The 23517-nt window shown below is 48.4% G+C and overlaps 1 protein-coding gene across 1 annotated transcript in view; it reads right to left on the bottom strand.

The window, feature by feature from the left end:
• The window catches only part of LOC116895999 (translation initiation factor IF-2-like), a 148521-nt gene extending 125517 nt beyond the window's left edge, over window positions 1-23004 (bottom strand). Inside the window, exon 1 of the mRNA XM_032897023.1 lies at window positions 22449-23004. Within this exon, the coding sequence (XP_032752914.1) occupies window positions 22449-23004 (556 nt within the window). The remainder of the gene's footprint in view (window positions 1-22448) is intronic.
• Between the last annotated feature and the right edge of the window lie 513 nt (window positions 23005-23517).

Below are 23517 nucleotides of genomic sequence, written 5' to 3'. Positions count from 1 at the left end.
TGCCATCAGGGCAGTGGGGAAACATCTCGCAGGATGTCTTTGCTCTGTGACCCTTGGGAAGCTGCCTCACCTTCCTGGAGTTGTTCACCTATAACATGTACAGTTAGAATAGATAACTTCTGAAGTCCAAGAGAGACAGCTTTAGTGAAAAGGAACTGATTATTCTTTGCACATCTTGTAACTCTTTTACTATCCATAGAACTTATTCCTAACAGAAATGGGGGTATTTTTGTGAGCAGTTTAGTTTAGAGGAATTTATTTATCCAGGACTGATGAAGTCCAAGACACTACCCATGTGGCTGAATCTTTAGTCATGAGACGCGCAAGATGTGGACCCTCTCCAACAAATGGCAGTATGGAGGTCCGAATGCCTGTGTTTCTCCCCTAAGTCATTCCCGAAATAGTTCTCAACCTGTGGGTCGTGACCTCGTAAGGAGTCACATATCACATTACATCTTATAATAGTAATAAAGTTACAGTTATGGAATAGCAACAAAATGACTTTATGGTTGGGGGTCAGCATACCATGAGGAGCTGAATTAAAGGGTTGTAAGCAACAGGAAGGTTGAGAAACACTGCCTTATGGGAAAACCCAGCCCCATGGGGCCGATAGGAGTGGACCTTTTGGAGGTGACTGGGTTCTAACAGCTAAATACTCCCAATCACCACAGCTCTTTCCTAAAAGATCCGGGGAGCAGGCTAGCCCCTTCTATGTTCTGAGAACAAGTAAACCAATGCCTCCATCCATGAGCCGGCATGAACAACTGAGTCTAGTGGCAATGATCTGAATGTCTCAGGGACCAGAACAGCAAGAATTACATATTTGTGTTGGTTATAAGCCACATCGTTTATACTTTGACAAAGAAGCCCAAAAGGACTCAGGCAGGCAGTGTGAAGATTATGGCAAAACAAATTTTATCTTGTTGTTGTTTGAGACAGAGCAGTCCAGACTCAGCTCACACTCCTTATGCAACTGAAAGCTGGTCTGGAATTCCTGATCCTCCGCCTCCTTTCAAGTGCTGAGATTGCAGGCAAGTGCATCCAGGCCCGGCTTATTTAGGTTTTGTTGTTGTTTGGACACAGGGTCTTGAACTCCTGCCCGAGCCTCTCGCATGCAGGAGTTACAGCTGTGTATGCTACCACTCCTGGCCGGGACATTTTCTTCTCTTATTCTAGTTTTGAAACAAAAGTGCATTTTCAACCCAGGCTGGCCTCAAACACTCCATAGTTATGAATAACCTTGAACTCCTGGTTTTCCTCAAGCCTACGTGTGTGGCCACACCCAGCTGTTGTCTACCCTCGCTCCTTCCTTTTTAATCCAGAAAAGAAGCTTTGGGAATTACTAATGACCATCGATTCCTTCTGAAAGTGAGGTAAGTAGGGCCTCACCCAACTCTAGAGAGACGAGGAGAGAGAGAGAGAGGGAGAGAGAGAGAGAGAGAGAGAGAGAGAGAGAGAGAGAGAGAGAGAGAGAGAGAGAACGTGTGTCTAGATGAGAGACCAGGGTTGCTGCTATCCACTCCAGACTTTTGTCCCTGTTCCCACCCAGTTCCTCCGCCAGCCCCCTCTGCCCACCGAACCCCCACTCCACTTGACACTTTTCACCTGGGCTTCGGAGAAAAGGAGAAACGGGAGAGCTAGCTATTTCTATCTATCTTTAGGGTGAGGAATTATTGCGAACTTTAATTACTTGGGCCGCGGCAGTCCCTCAGGCCCACCGGCTGAGCGAGCTCTCTGCACACTACAACAGTAATGTTAGGATCTGGTGAAGGAAGCAGAGTGACTGCATACTCGGGGTCTGTGAAAGGATAGGTTCTCCTTGAGTGCTGAGAACACCGCTAATGAGGGTTATGGAAATAGCTACTCATAGCTGACCCGTGAGAGTCGAGCCTCGACAGCCTTGATTTCAGGGCCAGACTGCCCCCCTGTCCTTTCGCCTGGTTGCTGTCCTTTGCTGTCTCCAAGGTTGCTGTTTAAATCAGGCTTCTGTGTCCTACCAGTACAGTGTCTGGTCAAAAAAAAAAAATGTCTACAGGCAAAAAATTAAAAGGAGGCAAATATTTGTATGTGTATGTACATGCATGTGTATGCATGTGTGTATGTGTGTATGTATGTGCACATATATATTCCTTTCTATACTTGAAGTCTTTCCAGTATACACTATCATTTTCCTTTTTTGCCAGCTTATAAAGGAACCGCGTCAATATCACCACAGACTGTGTAGCCACAGCCAGAATCCTCTGAGGCTAGGACCTGCATTTAATTAAAACCCTTTTTCTTTAAGTAAAGCAAGAGTTAACCAATCCCCTCCTCGCGTTTCTTCATTGCCTCTGGAAAATAGATGTGGTTGTCTATAAAGAAAACTGCACCGAGTGTTTATAGAAGTGGGGGAAAGAGTAACATACAGTCACCACAGGGCCCCCTTCAAGGAAAACTTAGGTTCCAAATTTAAGCTTCAAATCATGAAATGGCTTCTTTCTATTATCCTCAGAGGCTTAATTGTACCAAGGAGGAAGCACAACCAACTGCATTCAATTGAACTGAAGTTTATGTCTACAAGCAAATGGAAACCAGTGGCTTCCTAAGAGGAGGCCGCCTTGGGAATAGCAGGTCTCGGGTGGCAGGCTATCTACTCGGTCGGATCGACTTAGAAAAAGTTCTTGTCTCTAAGCCTGTGACTCTTCGTCTGTTAAGAAGTCTGGCAATCCTTTAGGAAACCAGGATAAAGCGGTATATAGAGACAAACTTGGGAGAGGGGGATGATTTGGTGCCGGGGTGAGTTACAAGGTAGAGGAGCCTCTGGATGCTAGAGAGTCTAATCCTGGGACATGAGTTCACCGATCCCTGCTTGGTGGCTACAGGAAAAGGCAGCAGCCAAGCTCTCTGTGTCTTTTGGAAGACAGAATAGAAAGGAAAGAATTCCTGACATAGGACTGCTTCTCCAGTCATGAACTTCAATGCTCTGACCCCTGTTCTCTCTTTTAAACCCAGAACAAGTCTTATACACTAAAGCCACTGCAACACTTTATTATCACACAGTGGATTATAGCCTCAAATCAGTCAACTCAAAGTATGGGGAGTAATAAAGAGGTGAGTCTAGACTTCTCATTCAGAGGGGTGTTGGCCAACCTGGGGGGACAGGGGAAGAGGAACAGATTTGTGGGTGGAATGTGATAAATGGAGTTTGGGTCCCATTGCTTTAGAAGAGTCGGGGTTGCCCAGATGGAGACAACAAGTAGGTCAGAGCTTAGCGACTGTGTGGATGGCACAGATTTTGGAGTGACTAGTCCATAGATTGTGGATATGGTTTAAAGATTAGCCTCAGATTGCTGGGGTTGTAGGAGGAAGGCAGAGAGAGAGAGAGAGAGAGAGAGAGAGAGAGAGAGAGAGAGAGAATGTGTGGGGGTATTGTTCTAAAGCAAAGCACAGAATTCAATCAAAACAAGGAATGGAGGCCAGGCATGGTGGTACGTGCCAATAATCTCAGGAAGTAGGAGGTTGAGGAAGAGGGTTATGAGTTTGAGGCTATCTTGGACTACATAATAAGACCCTATCTCCAACAATGCACTGGGCTCTAAAGGCTGTTGCAAACACTCACTGAGACCTTTGTTGGAAAGGGCTTAGGCAGAGGTGGAGGAGACCAAAGAAGTTCCAGAGACAAGAGTGACATAGGTGAATCCTAGAGAATGGAGACTCATGGCGGATGGTGGTGTTGAGAGGCTGTAGTACATGAGGGGTTGGTTCCCACAGGTTGAGATGGTGAGGGCATTTCACAAATGTGTGGGCTGGAAATCAGGCCTTGTAGAGTACCGAGGAATTAATGAGACTGGGGACTCAGGGACAGCCAAGGGAGACCAACTTTTCAAGTGACTTGGGGATTATGAATACAGGGCAAAGCAGTCTTAATTAAAGAGTGGTGGCCAAGGAAACTCCCATCAATACAGAAAGGCTAAAAAGATACTCCTCATCGGTGATCCTGAGTGAAGCCAGAGGAGACAGTCCCCCAACCCTGTCCCCGCCCAAACCATGATCTAGTGCAAGGAGATAGGAAAGCAGGCACTTGGGCTGGGTGTGGAAGTGCACTGTCTGTGATGTGGAGGTGTGGGGAAGGGGGAGGGGGAAGGGAGAGGGAGGGGGAGGGAAGTAGATTTGTATTGCTTCTCTCTCTAGAGACCACACTACCACTCTTTTCTAAAAGGCAAGGTAGGAGGTGAAGGGGAGGGCAAGAGTAAGGGTGGATGCTCAAGGGTAACTGGTGTGGTCCAGGTGCAGACTGTCCAGTTACAACAGCAGCCTGTACATCTGATGAGTTCAGAGATTTACGCTACAGCAGTTATACCAGTACAAGTCACTGGGTGGGTGGATCTAGCTTTAGTTTGGATTTCTGGTGTCTGGAGACCAGGCTAGCCTGGAACCTGTTGGCATCCTCCTGCCTCTGCCTCTCAAGTGCTGGGATGTCAGGCACACACCCCAGTAACCAACTTAGGTGGCGCTGGTTCGTTTGCTTGCTTGCTTTGTTTTTCTTCCATAGGAATGCTTAGCGGTCAGACCGGAAGGGCAGCAAATGCAGTGGCTAGACTTAGTGTAGAGACATTGGAGGACCTGAGAAGGGGAGAGCAAACTTGAGACACCAGCCAAGAAGCTGATGAAGTGACAGTTCCCGGGGGCACAGGCTGAGAAGGGGCAAGGAGCTGGAAGACAGCCAGCTTCTCTCCTGGAATTCTCTCCCACTGGGCTCCTCTACTTTGGGCCCTTTGTCTGGATATGTTGCCTTCTACCTCAGGCCTCCCCGGGCAGCACAGGGTGGATATAGAATACTACAGTAGAACTCCATGCTGTGTTCCTGGCCCCACACACCTAGGACTGACCTCATTTAAGAGGCACACCACACTGGCTGCTGTTCAGACAGGCTCCTGGACATCCCATAATAAATGCAGTTGGTCTTCTCAGCCCGAGTGTAGGATCTTCACCCGAGCCTTTGGCTGACTTCGGTGAGGCTTGGCCTCCATTTCCATTCCAGAGTGAAATGAGGTCACTGTGCTTCTCGGATCTGGGTCATGAGCAAATGGGATAAACATGTCACCCACGCCTTTTTTCAGGTTGTTGGTGAAAATGTGGGAAGAGGAGGAGGGTGACACCAGTGCCAGAGCTGCGCCTGGGTCTCGTTCTCTGGAACCCTCTCTCTGGGTGGATGCCAATCCTTCCATCCTTTTGGGTACACAGCTGGTCACCTAAAGATCTCCCCCTGCCTCTGTGGCTACTGCTGGCCAGGCCCTGTTGCTGCATTCTGCCTGTGAAGCTATCCCAAAGGCTGGGTACAGTGACACATGCTTGTGATCCAAGTACTCCAATAGGAGAGGCAGGAGGATGGCAAGCTTGAGACTAACCTAGGTTACACAGCAAGGCCCTGTCTTAGACAAAACAATGAAAAGATAAAGGTATCGGCCATTCAAACCCTAGCTGAAAAGTCTGGACCAACAGCACCCCTGGGATGAGCTGGTCTGCTAACCTTTCCCCTTGGTAAGATACAATTCCCCTTTCTTTGCCATTTCTTATTCATTCACTTCCAAACAAATGGAGATTGCTTTACGGCATTTCATAGCTTTGTAACATTTCCTGTCTTCACCAAGATATCACTTTCTCTTAAACCAGGGCTTCAAAAGGACTTAAAGGTGTTAAGGGCTTAGTTTCAGACCTTCCTCCTACCCTAGTATATCAGGTTACTTACTCTCCCAGGCTATTGAAATGAAGAATGTCACCCGGATAATGTGGCTCTAGTTGAAAAGTAACCCAGGAGGTGGGAGAGATTGTTCTGTGCTTGAGAGCACTAGCTGCTCTTCCAGAGGTCTTGGGTTCGATGCCCAGCACCCCCATAGTGGCTCACAACCATCTACAACTATAGTTCCATGGGTCCTCTTTTGGTTTGCAGACATACATGCAGACAAAACGCTCACATACATAAAATAAATATAAATCTTAAAGCATGCGGCATAAAAAAAAAAAAAAAAAAGGAAAGAAAGCTGCTTAGACTAGATGGATGGCCTAACAATGCCTCCATTAAGCTGTTTAGCAGAATCTTCTTAGCGGATCTACAGTGCAATTACAGTTCTATCCCTCTGCATCTGATTTTGGAATTGAGGCCAAATGTGATGCTGTTTGAGCTTTCTTGAGTAGATTTTCAGACACTGAAGTCCTGAGGTCTGAAATGTATGTGTATACACATTACATGTATGTTTAGATACATATACTATGTATATACATATAGTTCCTTTTGCCTGCTCTCGGGACCCTCTTCCTCCTACTGGGTTGCCTTGCCCAGCCTTGATATGAAGGCTTGTGCCCAGTCTTATTGCATCCTGTTACACCGTGTTTGTTTGATATCCCTGGGAGGCCTGCTCTTTTCTGAAGGGAAATGGAGGAGCAGTGGATCTAGGGCAGAGGGGTGGTGCCAGGTGGGTTGGGGGTGGGGTTGGGGACTGGGAGGAGCAGAGAGAGAGGAGGCTGCAGTTGGGATGTATTGTATGAGAGAGGAATAATCTTTTTTAAAAAATGATAAAATTAGAATAATGTAGCTCAATGATGAACCAGAGTGGAAAATGGCAGGGTGCTAATGAAGGGGATAATCCCTCATCATGAAGGATGTGGCATCCTTTCCCCCAGGTAACCTTCCTCAGATAATGCTGTCCATCCAGTAAACAGGAATAGTTAAGCAATCCATCAGCATCTACTTCCTGCCCACCACCAGGGACTCAAAAAGGTCCAACAAAATGGCCTGGTATCCCTAGAGAAAATACGGTCTAGTCTGAGAGGAAGAAGGAAAGGGAACAACAGAAGACAAGATGTGGGGACTCACCTGCTGGACAGTGGGTACCATGTGATGATGCCAATCACACTACAAGGAGCTGCCAGGCAGGGAAGAAAGGAAGAGGAGCCTTCTCCTGAGCCTCGAGAGAGTGACAGAACTTAGGCAGTGGGCAGGTGGACATGGGGTAGGGGCTGAAAATGTGGGGAGCTCACTCGGGCAAACGGAGTTTATAAATAGCCAGCATCAATTCCCTTCTCTTAAAAAAAAAGTCCAAGCTTAAGTTGGAAAGCTCCCTGAAAACACTGTGATATAGGGCCCGTTCCTCCCAGCCCAAGTTCAGCCAAGGTTATACAGGGATGGATGTGCAAAACACTCACTTTAATAGGACGCTCCAATTAAAACCCTAATATGCTACCTTACACAGCGCCAGTTTTATTAGAACCACTCACTGCAATTTACGTTTCGAGATGAATGGATTTTCTAAGAATATAGCAGCATATGTCACAGACGTAAAACTCCAAGAAGGAGAAACAAAAGGAGTTCAGATCACAAAAGTAGTTGGCAACCCGGGCTCCATATTGGAATCACCTAGGGAGCCTTGAAGGAAGATCAGGGCTTGGGTTGTACCTTGTGCCAATTAAATCACAGTCCCCGGAGCACCAGTATTTAAATTAAAAACACCACTGATTCTAATTCACCCTTTCATTATTTCCTGAGTGCCTGCTCCTAGCCAAGCATCTTCCTAAAGGTTGGTGATGTAGCAGTGAGGGAAACAGAACCCCCCCCTCCAAAAATATAACATCATCGGTCTTCCGTTGCAACCAGTAGGCAGAAAAGGCAATTAAGTCAGAAGCCTATAAAGGAAATGAAGGCCAGGCAACCTCACAACAACACTGAGTGGGTACAAAAGACTTCAACAATGGATATCTGTATCAACCTGGAGAAATCGAGGGAGAACTCAGCTATACACTAGAAGAACATGCTAGAGAGAACAGCATCATAGCCCTAAGGCACAATCCTGCGAGTGAGGCTAGAGCTGGCAGAAAGAGTTAACAGGTAAAGCCAGAGAGGGGAGGGACATAGTGGGGAAGCACCAGCGAGGGCCTGGTGGCCCTGTAGTGAGTAGGCTTTTACTCTGAGCACAGCAGTGACACGGAATGATTTATATTTTTACTAGAATCATTCTGGATGCTTCATTGAGAATAGACTATGGGGAGGGGGGAGTAGCAGCGACTGGGAGTCTCCTAAAATAGCCCAGTTGAGAGATAAGGAGAACTTGGATGAGAAAAGTGCTGAGAGCTGGTTAGCTTCCAGATAGACTTTAGACAACCAAGTGTAGAAATATCATGAGCTGAGCATGGTGGCATATGCCTCTAATTCCAGTCTGAAGCAGGAGAATCCTGAGTTTAAGCCAGCCTGGGCTCGTGTCAGAGAGAGAGAGAGAGAGAGAGAGAGAGAGAGAGAGAGAGAGAGAGAGAGAGAGAGAGACAGAGAGAGACAGAGAGAGACAGAGAGACAGAGAGAGAGAGAGAGACAGAGAGACAGAGAGAGGAAGGGCTGGGAATTCAGCTCAGTTGGTAGAGAGCTTATCTAAAGGCAAAGCCCCGTCTTTGATCCCTGGTACCACAGTTAACAAGCACAGAAGAACACACCTAAAATCCCAGTACTGGGCAGGTAGAGGGAAGAGGACCAAGAGTTCAGAGGTTACATAGACTGTCTCGAGACAATGAAAAAGGGAGGGAGGGGAGAAAAGAAAGGGGATGGAAGAGGAAGGAGAAGGTGGAGGTCCTAGGGGAGAGGATGGGTCATATGGATTAAGTAAGTAGTTACATATGGAAGCAGGACAAGATGGAGGATGTACTGGTGGGCATTCTTGACTCCTGGGTGCCCTTTAGAGCTGTCAAATGGAAGACAGAAACCCCAAATGTTCAGTCTTGGACTGCCCTGCATTACCAGAGGGATAAGGGTGGGGTGAGGAGGCAACCTTGACAATGAAAACCAATGCTGGCTGGCTCGCAAAGAGGAACGCCTGCAAACGGTGCCATTCAGAGCCAGAGCACCTCGGGGAGAGCAGAGGCTACACTGGTCATGTCAAATGTGTCGAGCGGTCAAGCACCGGGCTCAGAGCTATCTCTGGATTTAGCAAATGTGGCATCATTAGCAACTTCCGGAAGAGCGGATTAGATGCATCTGGAGATGTGCTTCAATGGGAAAACACACGGCCTTCTGGACTCAGCTTATGGGATGCCAGTCTTTCTTACTGCAACTTAAGGGGTTCACACATACTAGATCTCAAAGAGATAATTGATGTAGTGACTAAGTAAACAGAACCGTGCACGTATCTGTGTAGGGCATTCAGAATACCATCTACAATAGATAGCATAGAAAATGGGACCTGCCCCACTTAAAGTGGCTGCTGACAACAGCGTAGCTTCTCTGGCACATTTATCAGAAGGCTCATCAGCTGGGATATCAGAGCAGTGCCACTTCGGACTACAGCACCCTCATGGCCCAGCTGTGAGCATCGACCCGGTTCTTCTCTACCACCCTAGACATGACAGCCGACACTAATTTCATTCTGCTTAAAAGAAGCTTCATAAAGAGTGAATGACAGCTCAGTATTGACGCATGCTTGTGTCTTAGCAACGCCATGCAAATAGTCTGGGTTCTTTTGTCTTTCTTAATTAGGTTTTGAGTGTGCATGCATGTGTACGTGTGTGGGGGGTGTGTGCTTGTGCAGCCGTGAATGTGCCCTGGTGCGCCCGTTGAAACCAGAGGGCAGTTATGTTGAAGCCAGTTCTCTCCTTTCATCAGGTGGGTTCTGGGAACCAAACTTGCATTATCAGGCTCAGTGGCAAGTGCCTTTACTGCCAAGCCATCTGACTGGACTTACGGTCAATGTTTTGATGAGCTTTCCGCTCTACTCTTTTGACCAATGCTGACCAACAGTGGCTGCACTGTAGACTACAGTTTACATCCAGGTCAAACCACGCGGATTTCACTGATGTCTACATATGCATTGCGAAATGGCAAGGAGGATCTTTGTGTGGAGAATGGGTGAACACTATATCCTTCTTGTCAGTCTGAGCCTTACTTTTTGAGAAGTCTCTCACTGAGCTTGGAAACCATCATTTTAGCTAAACTGGATAGCCAGTGAGCCCCAGGGACTCTTCCTGTCTCTGCTTACCCAGTGTTGGAATTACAGCACTCACAGTTATGCTTAGCGTTTATGTGGGCACTGGGGGATCGAACTCAGGTCCCCATGTCTGCACAGCAAGCACTTCACCCACTGAGTCATCTTCCCAGCCCCTACCCAGAAGGATCCTAACCAGCTTCAAGTCCCCAGAAAATAAGGTTTTGGGGACTCACTATACTCTTTAAAAAAAAAAAAAAAGACAGGGTCTGATGCAATCCAGCTCAGCCTCAAAATCAGTAGCTGAGGATAACCTTTAACCCTTCATTTTTATGCCTCCTTCTCCTCCCACATGCAGGGATTATAGGGATGCAGACCTACACAGGAAGTCATACTATGTTCTTGATGCATTTTCTTTTCTCCTTCTAGACCAGGCGGGATACAAGGGCAACAAAAAACTTACTTGGTATAGAAAGTTTGGGGTATGAAGGCAGGGAAAGACACAGGGAGTGGACAGTACTAGTTAGGCATCAGAGGAAGTGATGGTCCAGGGAGCAAGTGCAGGCCGTAAGGGAAGGAAGGGCCTGAACAGCACCACTTTCTCTCCTGCCAATCTTTCCAGGAGGCTGAGTACTTTAACATATTCGATAATTCAAAGAAATCTGACTTCCATTTATTTCGTCCATGTACAGAACGGGAGGCATATGTAACATTTCTTTATGTGTCATGCATTAAATAAATATTAGCCGAATGAAAAGAAAGTAGAAAAAGTTGGCTTGAGGGCATCAAGGACAAGAAGGTAAGCCCTAAGAGAAAACTGGGCATCATGTTGAGAGGGAAAATGCTACCTCCTCCAAATGTTTGCTGTGCTTTCCCAGCGTTCAATGATTTTATGGGCAGCTACCCTCCTCCTAGCTGCAGGACCGCGGCGGTTATAAAATTGGCATGCTGTGCCAAGACGCAGATCGGGAACAGCAGTTGAGAACATGTTATTAAAAAAACAAAAAAAACAAAAAAATAGTAAGTCCAACTATCCTAGCCTGCAGGTTCCAGCGAGGATCTGAACCAACGGAATTCCAGAAGCACACCGCGATCCACCAAGTGAGAACTGTGGTAGGCGGTACCATTCCACATGAGAACAGCACATGAAATTCATCCTGGCTCCGCTGTGCCTACCCACCTGCCTGTTAACAGGAACAATGAGCAGCTCTTCTTTGGTCGATGCTAAAAATAAAGGGTCCTACCAATGAGTGGCACTTTACATGCACAACCCTCAGGCAAGCTCTGGTTACCATAGCAAATCCTACTTCCGACAGCAGAGGTGGGGTGCATGATGTATCCAGGAGCCAGGGTTCTGCCTTCCCACAGGAAAGCAGTTATATCTGCCACAAGTCCTGATCCGCTGCTGTAGCCCTCTCCATGAGGAAAGCCCAACCAATACTTATGGGTCTTGGACATGCTTACAATTACAGTTACTGTTTGCCTGAAAGAGTAGGGTTTCCTCCCCACTCCCAGTGTTGATGTTTACTTACTGGCATGCTGATGTAATTTTCAAGATTGGCCTTGTTTTTAAGTGGAAGTCTAAACTGAGCACAGCAGGTCAGGCCTGTTATCCTAGCAACTCACAAGGCTGGGGCAACAAGCACTTGAGCCTAAGAGTTCAAAACCAGCTTTGGCAGCAAGGCAAGACTCTGTGGAAGGAAGGAAGGAAGGAAGAAAGGAAGGAAGGAAGGAAGGAAGGAAGGAAGGAAGGAAGAAAGGAAGGAAGGAGAGAAGCTGAGAGGAAAGAAAGGAAGGAAGGGAAAAGGGGAGAAAGAAAGGAGAGAGAAAGAGTCAACAAAAAAGGGGGTGAGGGTAACTGCTTTCTTACCTGGTAAGAATGTGTTGTTCTTGGCTTCTTCCATGACTAGTCCAAAGCTGATGAAAGAGGGACCAGCCTTGTAGCAAGGCTCCACAAAGTAAGTTGTCCTTGTCTACCAACCTACAGGTGAAGTCTACGCAATCACCTAGGGGCTCCCTCATCTGGGAAGAGATATAGGGACCGCAAAACTCCAAAAATACAGAAAAATGCTGATGCGTAAGGAAAACCAGACCAACGAAGTCCTCCAACCAGACCAACGAAGACCTCTGAGCCTCTTCTAAATCAACTGTCACCTAAGCCCAAGTTCTCATCCATGGTCTACACGGAGCCTCTGAGAAACTGGGACAGCCCAGATTCCAACACCCACCCCCCACTCCGCCCCGCCAGGCTTCTGAGCTCTCCAGCTCCTTTGCAGCCTCATGAGCTCAGGATGCTGACGGGCAACACCGCTGGATGTAAGGATCCCTCCTGGTCATCTCTCCCTTCCCAGTAAGGCTTCAAGGAAGGCCTTTTAATCCATCAAGCCTCACAATGGCTCAGAAAAAAGTCTTGAGCCCAAAAGTCTTGAGAGAAAGCAAAATTAACTTCTCTGCTTCTGGGGCTTACGTTTCGGGCCAACTTCTCAGAGAAGCTGAGAATCTGAGCTTGAGACTTCTTCCCTGTGTATTAACCATCTGTGAGAGGAAATGAACTTTTAGGAAACTCAGAAGTCTGGAGGGACTGCCAGGATCCTGGGCCATCCCTACTTCTCAGAGACTTATGTGTAGAATATGGCTGAGGCCTCTGGCTTAGGAGACACGGGGATCTAGATGGCAATCTAAGAGGACACGTCTGTGGTCTCCTGTCACTTAACCTTCCTGAGACTGAGGACGCTTAAGTGTTTCACGTGTTCGACAATTGAGAGCGTGCTAAGGATGGAAAGACAGCTCCAATTGGCATAAATGTCTCTATGACAGGACTGCTGCTGGCACTTAGGATTCATGAACAAAGAAAGGTCTTTGCTTTAAGGAAGTTTGTACTCCAAGAGGTGATACAGAAAATAAGCAGAAAAAAAAAATCAAGGCTATGTTTCAAACAGGAATCATGTATGGAGCCCCGGGAGCTCCCATCTTATACAACAGACTTATGAAGATCTTAGGGAAGAAGCTTTGAAAAGTAGAAGGGCACAGTGCATGATGGGACATGGTAGGTTCCAGAACTGAAAGGACAGAAGTTAGGCATAGACGGAAGACAATGGGTGGTAACAGTCATTACCACTGATCCTGTTCAAACAGTGAGAAATCCCCAGTCTTCAGCTGGGAAGTGACATGATTTGATGATGTGTCAAAGATTATCTTTTTAGTTTTTATTATTTGATGCATATATATGAGTGTTTTGTCTATACATGTATGCCCCTGTGCCATGTGCATACATGTATGCCCCTGTGCCATGTGCATGCCTGGTGCCCTGAGAGGCCAGAGAAGGACATCAGATCCCTTGAAACTGGAGTTACAGATGGTTCTGAGCTCATGGAGAAGCCCATGCTAACATTCCTTTGCTGATATCAGAAGCTAGCCCTTCCTGGTTTCCAGTGTGGACTGAAGATGGCCAGCGGCTCTTCAGTGATCCTCCAGACACTCCCACTAGGTTGGGACCGTTAAGGCATCCAGCTTTGTGGACTGAATAGCCATTGGATCTCAATAGTCCTCAACCTCTCCATTGCAAAGACAGCCATCGATAGACTACCAGGTTGTGGTGTTGTATAAGCCAATCTAAGAAACATACTACACACACACACACACACACACACACACACACACACACACACACACAGAGTTCTGTTCCCCTATGGAATCTTAACTAATACAATCTGATTGTCACCAAATTCAATCTCAAGTGTCCTTGGAAAAGACACAAACACACACACAGGAGGTTGCCATGTGGTGACAGTGGCAGATAATGGGGTAACGCAGCCTTAAGGGATGTCAACAGAAGCTGGAAGAGGTGAGGCGTTCTCCCAACTTGAAGCCTTTGGCAGGAACACAACCCTGCCAAGAAGCTTGATCTCAGACTTCTAACCCCCAGAACCACGAGAGAATGTGTCTCTGCTGTTTTAAGGCACCAAGCTTGTGTTAATTTGTGCTGGCAACCCTCAGAGCAGTAAAAGGATACACCTCACTGGATTAGTATGAATTGAATAAGTCAAAATGTTATAACATGTCTATCACAGGGCTTGCCAAAAGTGAACATTAGAATCACCTTAATTTTTACCATGCCAGATCCTGAAGAGCAGGATCACAGCTCGTCTTAGGATATGCTCATGCTCAAGGTAAAGATGTCGTCCAAAAAACTGGGCAGGTGAGGGACCAGATGGTAGAGGAGCGTTCATGCACCAGGTGTGTCTCTCTGGTGCCAAAACTTGCTGACTGCTGCCCCACAGCAGTCGCCAATAGAGCAATCAATCAGCTTTACATCTGCCCAGGGTTTCTGCCATCAGTATTAGATCCAGAGAGGGGTGAATACAATCTTTTCCGGCACATTCCTCTCTTCACGCTGTCTTACTGCCTGCTCTCTCATGAGAACCCATGCTGATGAAGACGCTCAGAGCATATTTTCCAGGGACAGTGGGGACAGCTGTTTCTTCTTTTAGCCTAATGATATTGGGAATAACAATGGCCAGGGCAGGGTAGGAGTGGAGAATGGGTTGAGGAAACCGTGGGGGGAGAGCCGGGTCGATTCGGCATGCTGAGTGACTTTGTAATAATATCTGCATGGCTGCTTTAGCCTTGAAAGTTAATTTCCTCACCCAGAGACCCATATAGCACAATCTAGTTTTACCCAAATCTCTATAAAATAGACTGTGCCAAATGGGACAGGGCACAGGGACGTGGTGGAGAGGGCATTGGGAATGAACTGAAACACAGCTGGAATCAGATATGTCATTAAGTGTCTATTGGCCAACACACAGAGGCAGAGTTTATTGCCGTCTTGTCTCATTAACCTTGGCTCCATTTTGATCTTCTTGGGCGCGGAGACGGTAGTGCTGGAACACTTGGGAAGAGTTGCTGATTGGGTGTGTTCACTTTCCTGCCAACCTGAATCCCGTGAGGAGACACCTACTGTTCGCTATACAGAGGGGCAGCTTGTGAAGACACTTCTGGTGGCCGCGTCACTGGAACTCTTCAAGGGAGGCTGCGTTATTGGGTATTCAAACATGCTCATGCCAGTCCAAGATGTTACAGTTAACTTAAAAGGCACTTGTCAGTCTGCTCTCCAGGAAGAGCATTGTGTAGAACATCAGAATCACGGTAATAACCCAGCATATTTAAACAGGCTGAGCCAGGCTGGCCTTTGGTGGAGAGTCACGAGTCGCTGTTTATTCTGTCTCCCTGCTGAGGAATTCTTACATCTCCTAGGGCAACTGTAGTTGAGCAGGTCCCCTCCCGTGAGCGTCCTCCTGATGCCCAGAAACTGCCCCTACACAGAAGCCCGATTCCCCGCCTTCCTTTCCCTCACTGAGAATATCGGCCTCCAAAATTGACCTCTTGCTTACCTCCTCCCAGCTCAATTCACTGCCTTAGTGAGCAGGTGCCAGCCAGGAACTGACTTTGGATTTACACAGCATTGAGTATGTCCCTGCTCACGGTAGGAATTCCCTTTGGCATGATCCGAACGCCATCTTTATTTTTAGCAAAGCAGGACAATCACTCTTCCGAGGTCAGAACGACAGGGGACTCGTGTTTTAGTTTGGATGGTTCTGTTGAGGTAACAGTGAAGCCAGCCAGTACTTCCAAAGTCCAGGTCCTAGAGATGCCCAAGCACTGATAAAAATGAGCCCAGGAACAGATCTGCTCGACTCCATTCCCACTCCTGCTAAACACCTCAGAGGACCCGGTCTGGGATCCTCTGTAAAGGACAAACATGCCACAGAGGCTTCCTGCCCAGGAAGCTGTCAACCCAGCACAGATCCTACCCGAGAAGGCCTCATATGTCAACCTTTAGGCAAGGGAGCGGCAGATTATCCTGTTCAAGGATTTGTGGAGTTTGTGATTCGTTTTTATCCTTCTGGAGAGATGCAGCCACTTCCAGCTGCTCCTGACGAATTTCGCCACATTTTTACTATCATTCCACTCAAAACTTGTGGAAATTATCTGTGCGAAATAAGTTCACATTGTACACAGTGGGCCCCATCCCTGCTTCCCCCAAACCTCCATGTTCTAAAAGTACTTTTGAGTCACAGAGAGAAAAAGATCACCTCCAAACAAACAACCTGAGAAAGGCTTCTGGGGCCAGATGTTCACTACTCTCTGATTTCGTTCGACTGTTAGAAAGAGTTAGGAATCTTACGGGGTTTGTTTTGTTTTGTTTTGTTTTGTTTTGTTTTGTTTTTTATTGTCTGCAAGTTTCTAGCCAGCTACTCACTCTTGATGTATTCAAAGAGGTAGCAAAAGCAGGGACCATCCAGGACCTGATGGGGTGGGGGCTGGGTCAGATGCAGACGGTGTTGCCTGACATCTGAGAGAGATACAACCCCCAGGTTGGTCTCTTCCCAGGGCAACAGAGACTTCGTAGGCACCTATGTCTTGTTTGCACACCTGCACCTAAGCCAGCCGATTCCTTAGCACAGCGCAAGGAGCCTCTGCGACCATTGAGTGGGGTCAGGCTGTAAACACATGGTGTTCTCTGAGAGCACATTTGTCAACAGATAATAGACCCCTTTAGTTCAGTCAGACTAAATCACATGACCTGCCTGGCTTCAAACGTCTATCAACCCAGAACCGAACTCTAACCCCACCCCACCCCCGCCTCATTTCACCAATCCAAGGATTTTAAAGTTTTAAAATATCACAAAATACATATCTTTTAATGTACAACTAATGCATAAGCCCAAAGGGCAACATGAGCCAGGCATGAACAATCCAGGTAGAAAATAAAGAATGAGAGAAAAAAAAATCAAGGCTTCTATTTCCTTAAGAAGCACTCTTCACATTTCTCCCAGAGTTAAATTAGTTCGGCGTACATCTTGGGAGTGTTTAGTAAATAAAGTTAAGTGCTCCATTCCTCCCCGTCTTCACTAATCACTAAGAATATTTATTTCATCTCTCTGTGTGCAGTCAGAGATCCATTACTAAAAGCGAGGTGTGCGACGCTTGCTTACTTCTCCATCTCCCTGCATCTGGCCCACTGGCTTTGGAATTGACAAGAGTTCTCTGATCAAGCAAGGGTGTGCTCTGGCTGGGGGACGGAGGGCACTACTCTTTCTTTCCTGGGCCCCAGGCACTGGGAGGGATGCATCATCTCCCCCCCCCACCAGATCACAGGGGACAGGGCAGATCACCCTTGCTTAAGCCCAGCAGCTGGACCTTTGCTCAAGGGGGACATCATGGAGCCACTGCTGTAAGGCGGCAGATAAAAAGGCAGGCATCCCAAATGGTTCCTTAAGACCAGGACATTGGGAGGGCAGACAGCTCCTCCAGGGAGGCTGGAGAGATTAGCGGTTAAGACTACTGAGTGGTCCACCAGAGGTCCTGAGTTCAATTCGCAGCAACCACACGGTGGCTCACAACCATCTGTAATGGGATCTGATGCCCTCTTCTGGTGTGTCTGAAGACAGCTACAGTGCACTTATATAAATAAAAATAAATAAATAAATAAATAAATAAATAAATAAATAAATCTTTCAAAACAAAAACAGAAAACCTCCTCCGAATCCGTTCAGTGGGAATGGAGAGGACTTTGGAGAGAGATGTATTCCCCTCTAACCAAGCTGTTCCAAAGGGCCCAGTGCGTACCGGAGGCCACCATCTGGGGACTTGCACACCTCAGTACTTCTTTGTACACCTCTTGAAAACAGCTGTGAAGGAGCTACTCCAAAATTCCAATGGTGTGGAGTTCTCTGCATTGCTGAAATTCCAGCCAAGCCCCCTCCAATTTAGGATTCCTTCTCCTTAGCTGCCTCAGAGAGAACCAGGCTCACCTCCCAGGGCTGGCTGTGGTAGCACACACAGTCCCTCCCTTTCAAGCCCTCTCGGCCTAACCAGGTGTCATAGCAGCTCTCAGCATCCCTCCAGCATCACTGAGAATTGATTCCACTATTCCCCGGGCTGGGGCACTGCAACCCGTTCTTTCCAGTGCTCTCCCAACCTCTGCCTCTCTCCTCACAGAGAAGACAGATGATAGCCATTTTCTTTCTTTGTACATGTTCTCGATTGTCTCCAGACTCATCCTCCCCAAACATCCCTTCTTTGTGTTTTCCATTCTCTCCCAGTTTTTGGTTGCTTTCCAAACATGCTTGGGGGGGGGGGCGGACCTGGGACCTCGTCCTGCATATACCTTCCTTAAGTACCACTACCTGCGCCAAGCTCACCTCAGTGAAACTGACACTTGGTAGGCCTACTTTCACTACCTATCAATCATATTCTTTTGCAAGCTCAGTGACCATTCTGTACATCAGCGGCTCTCAATCTTCCTAATGCTGCAACCCATTAATACAGTTCCTCATGTTATGGTGACCCCGCCCCCAACCATAAAATTATTTTTGCTGCTACTTCATAACTGTAATTTTGCTACTGTTATGAATGTTAATGTAAGTATCTGTGTTTTCTGATGGTCTCAGGGGGCCCTTAGGAAAAGGTCATTCAACCCCCACAGGGTTTGCGACTCTCTCAGCCTCTGTGGTGGCCTTTCCTTTCCATGTCTCTGGGCATTGGCTTCCCTCACATAGGCTCTTCCAATACCAGCAACATGCTGTGCTCAGCCTCCTACTGGGCGCTCTGGGGACACTGCTAAAGCCAGAAGAAAATCTCCAAGAGATTCAGCCTCCTCTTGGGTTTGGCTGTGATCTTCAGTGGGCCCTTCTTTGAGATACTTTTTCCCCTTGTGATTGGTGGACCCAGACCTGGGCCACCTTTAGATGAGGATGCCCCCTCCACCAAGATATGACTCACCCAGGCTCATGTGATCTAGGTCAAGGGAGCATTTATGCCATTCTCTTGCCAGCCCACTAGGAGCTCCCACTCAGGGTTTAGAGACCCTAGACTGTATTCAGCCTGGGGTAGTTCCCCTGGATTCTTTCATTGTCTAGCCTGAGGCCACTGTTCCAGGTCTAGTGTGGGAGGTCTTAGAGAAACAGCAGGGCAGCCTGATGAACAGATCCTCAGGCTCTGCAGAGAGCAGGCAGAGAAGGAAGAAGCACCATGAGGTCTCCCAGGAATGGTGGCAGAGTCACAGAGGAGGCCCTGTAGCTCGATCTTAATGAAGAAGAGGTTTGTCAGGATCATCAGAGAAGAAAGGATATTCCAGGATTCACCACCCAGAGAAAACAGCTTTGAAAGGCAGCCACCATAGCAGTGAAGGAAAGACTATTCCTGGACTCATCTGTGTGTGTGTGTGTGTGTGTGTGTGTGTGTGTGTGTGTGTGTGTGTGCGCGCACGCGCGCACGCGTGCATGTCTTTGTGTGTCTACATGTCTTTCTCTGTGTGTATGGTTTTGTGTGTCTATAGGTGTGTGTGTGTGTCTCTCTCTGTGAGTCTCTCTCTTTCTTTCCATGTCTCTGTGTATGTCTCTCTCTTCTGTGTGTATGTGTCTTTGTATGTGTATGTGACCTTCTCTGAATCTGTGTATGTTCTTCGTGTGTATCTCTCTGTGTGTCTGTGTATGTCTGTCTCTTTCTCTCTGTGTCTCTGTGTATGTCTCTTTCTTGTGCATGTATGTGACTCTGATGGTTCATAAATGCTTGGCCCAAGAAATGGCTCTGTTGGAGTGGGTGTGGCCTTGTTGGAGTAGGTGTGGCCTTGTTGGAGTAGGTGTGTCACTGTGGGCGTGGGCTTTAAGACCCTCATCCTAGCTGCCTGGAAGTCAGTCTTCCCCTAGCCACCTTCAGATGAAGATGCAGAACTCTCAGCTCTTCCTGCACCATGTCTGCCTGGATGCTGCCATGTTCCCGCCTTGATGATAATGGACTGAACCTCTGAACCTAATTAAATGTTATCCTTATGAGTTGCCTTGGTCATGGTGTCTATTCATAGCAGTAAAACCCTAACTAAGACAGACCCTCTTTGTATCTCTCTGTGTGTTTGTTCTTTGTGTGTCTATGCGTATGTCTGTCTTTTTCTCTCTATGTGTGTCTCTGTGTGTATGTCTCATTGTGTGTCTGTCTCTCTCTTGTGTGTGTAGGTATATGTACTGGATAACATGACAAGAGAGAAATGTACAGTTGGTTAGGTTTGAAGCTTACTCCATAAGTCCATAAGACAAGTTTTACAGGAAGTAGTGAGAAAAAGAAGGCTGGGGGCTGGCTAGGTGGCTGGCTTGGTAAGGGCCCTTGCTCTGCAAGCCTGTCCACCTGAGGTTAGTCCCAGGAACCTGTGGCCAAAGTAAAGAACTGACTCCACAGAATGGTCCTCTACTTCTACACCTGAGTCATACACTCACCCACATGTGCCTACACACGCACACACACACACACACACACACACACACACACACACACACACACACACACACACGTAAAGTCTGGAAGGTTTTTCCAGACTGCTGTCTTGTCAGATGTTAAACCCCAGCCTCCCTAACTTGGCTCACCTACTTGTAGTTAGAACCAGCATGCGGGCTTTGTCTCTGCTCTCTGAGTCCCACCCATCCCCCACAGTGGATGACTCTTTCCTTTCTACCTCACAAACTACCATCCACCAGCTTGGACCTTCACTGCCTCCCCTACCATCACCCTACAAGAATCTTCTCATTAGACTCGCCGTCTCTCCTCTCTCCCATCTCAGTTCTTTCTACAAGAATTGCCTGGAAGCACATACCTGATCATGATAGACCCTTGCTCAAAAGTCCCAAATATTTCCCAACTGTCTGGAAAACTAGATTCATGTGGGTCAAAGCTCAGCCTCTGATGCCACAGAAGAGTCCTAAGACAGGATCCACCTTTCAGCACACATTTCCTCCCCTAGGTGCTCCTCCACAAAGCTCTCTGATCCCCACAGTGATAAGGGGGCTTTGTTCTCCTCCATACCCCTAAGACATTTCATTTGGAACATACTTAAATTAGTCATTTAATTATGCCTTTATTCCTTCACCCACTAAACATCGGGAATTTACATTAAGGCCAGAAAGGCACTAGCTTGTATCATCGCTTTCCAGAGAGGGCTTTCCTGCTACACTGAAACGCTGGACAGCAAGGACAGATCCTCTACGCACTTCTCCCTGGAACCCCTAGACCCAGCAAACCACAGGTGCTCCAAATGACTGAAATGAATAGAGGAATTATCATACGTTTCCTTAAATAGTAAACTGCTGTAAGTGCATCCAAAATCAATTTCAGTGATGGATTTAAAGCGTGATTCAATATTTTTCCAGGCGCTTATTAACTGTGCCAAGGGGGACGCATTTATATACCTCACATGGTTCCGACTCTCCTCTCCTAACACCTACCACCCCATGACTCCTACCCCGAAACACAGTGCACAAGCTCACACCGTGGTGTAGCTTTTATAGTAGCAGCAGTTCCTGGCTCATGCTAGTGGAAGAAGGAATTCATGTAGCCAGAACAACCACCCACAGCCAGGGGTGTGCTCTGAGATATTTAATTCCACCCTCACAAGCAGCCCTCCCACACCACACCTGCCAGCATGTACCTACCTGGCTCCCACCCAGAAGCCACGGGCCAGAAAAAGCTGACCCAGTAGAAACAGTGGAGACCTACCCCCCAAGCCTGGAGCAGAGATGAGTGTGGGAGACCCCCCTCCCAGTCAGAGAAGTGCCCTGAAGATTCAGGGGTGTGTCTGCAAGAGAAGCTCACTTTCTTTGGTCACTCCGCAATCACTTACCTGCAGGAGCTTCATCGTGACTTAAGCAAAAGACGTGGAAGAGGGAAGACCCAGCTCAGGCCTCCACAATGCTCAACCTCCTGTCCCAGTATATGCCTGGACTCTGGAATGCCCCGGTGTCTGTCTTTCCAGTGTCTGCCACCAGCACATGCCAGACCTGGTGTGACTTCAGTGTTCCTTATCAAGATCTATGCATAGAGCAGGGCTGCCAAAGGTAGGCAGCAGGTAAACTTCTGTCCAGGGTCCTAGATCCTTCGTCACCCCCCCCGCCCCCCAATTCAGTCTTAGGCTTCATGGGGAAGGCGGGCAGGGGGCTGAAGGGGAGTGGACTTCAGGAAGAAATACTTTCCTACTGGAACATCCCTTATCTCCCTAGCAGATGACATTAAAACCCCAAAGATGCCCTTACTCTTCATGCAGACTCTTTCTCGCGCCTCTTAGTGGGTAGGGGGTTAGCGAGAGACGAAGCGCAGGAGGATGGTCCTTAAAACAGTGGCTAAGGTAGGGAGACAAACCAACACACTAGGTTAAGGACTCTTGGCCCGATTTAGGCGTCCGAGGCAATGAGCCTCCGGTTTTTCCTATCTCTTGTCTCGCTCCGCCCAACCTCTCTCCTCCACTGTGCCCCTCTTACCTCCCACCAGAAGGAGTTTGTGCCACCCAACGCGGGATCCCACTTGGGTGCCCTCACTCACCGCTTTGCTTGGACTGGGATTCCCGCACCCGATTGTCACTGAACTTTCTCCAGAGCACACCGTCCTGGGGTTACGAGCTCCGCTACCCCGAGAGCCCACCCGAAGCCCCACCCCCGTGGCGACTGCAGCGCCAGGTCTCTTCACCTGTTCGTGGATCGGCGGAGGCTCGAGCCGCTCCTGGCGCGTCCAGACTCAGGCGCCGCCCGGCGGTGCCGGCGCAGCTACCGCCGCCCCTTCCACCACCGGTGCCGCCGCCGCGCCTGCCCGGAGAAGCTGCGCCGCAGGGGTTCGCCGGTTGCCGCGGTAGGCGCAATCCCGAGCGTCTTGCGATCGGTCGGGCGCTTGGAGGGCGCCCGCAGCAGCCGCCCCGCCGCGTCCCACTGCCCGCCGCCAGCACGCTCTGGCGCTGGGAGTGAGCTCCTCGCTGCGCAGCGCAGCGCAGGGATGCTCCGAGCCTCCAGAATGGGCGGGGATTCCTTCCCTCTGCTGGATTCGAGGGGCGGGAACTACCTTCCCGGAGTGACAGGCCCAGGGGGCGGGGATTCCCCTGCAGGAATGACAAGGTGGGCGGGGATTCCCCCCGAGCAAGCCCCTGAGCCGGGAGGACCGCTCTCCCAGGGAAACAGCAGTCCTGGTGCGCCCGCTTCCTGGGGATCCTGGGAGGAACCGATCCAGGGAGACTGCGGCTCAGAACTGCCATGTAGGCAGGGCTTGGGGCGCCATCTAGGTGGAAGAACCAGAGCTAGGAGGCTTAATTTGCTTTTGCATAGCACGTAGTAGCACATAGCGGAGAAAAATGTCTATTGCCTTATCAGGGCCTGGGGAGGCCCAGGGAGACTGGAGAAGAGCCACCATCCACCCCAACCTTCCCTGGCCTCTAGCCCTTAGGATACCAATACTTAATATAGTATTGGTCTGAGCATTCCTTGGGAGAGAGAACCTCTTTGCAGAGCTGTTAATCCTTCAATTAAGCCGCTAGAGGAAATTCCATGGGCCCCAGGATGGAGGATTTGGATCTTATGGACCTCCTGCTGAGTGGACCTCAAGAGCTAAGGCCAACTGCCCTCCGTTTTATTCCAGGTCACTGGGAGAACGGGAGCCTCTGGCTTTTTGGATGCGTCATCCCACGGATTTCAGGAAGCCTTCAAATATTTTTGGTTCCTTTTTTTGTCATCCTTGTCATTCTGCCTACCACAGGGAGAGGATGATAAGA

The sequence above is a fragment of the Rattus rattus genome, chromosome 3 (genome assembly GCF_011064425.1).
Source record: "Rattus rattus isolate New Zealand chromosome 3, Rrattus_CSIRO_v1, whole genome shotgun sequence".
Classification (NCBI taxonomy): Eukaryota; Metazoa; Chordata; class Mammalia; order Rodentia; family Muridae; genus Rattus; species Rattus rattus.
This window is presented reverse-complemented; position numbering and strand designations above follow the sequence as displayed.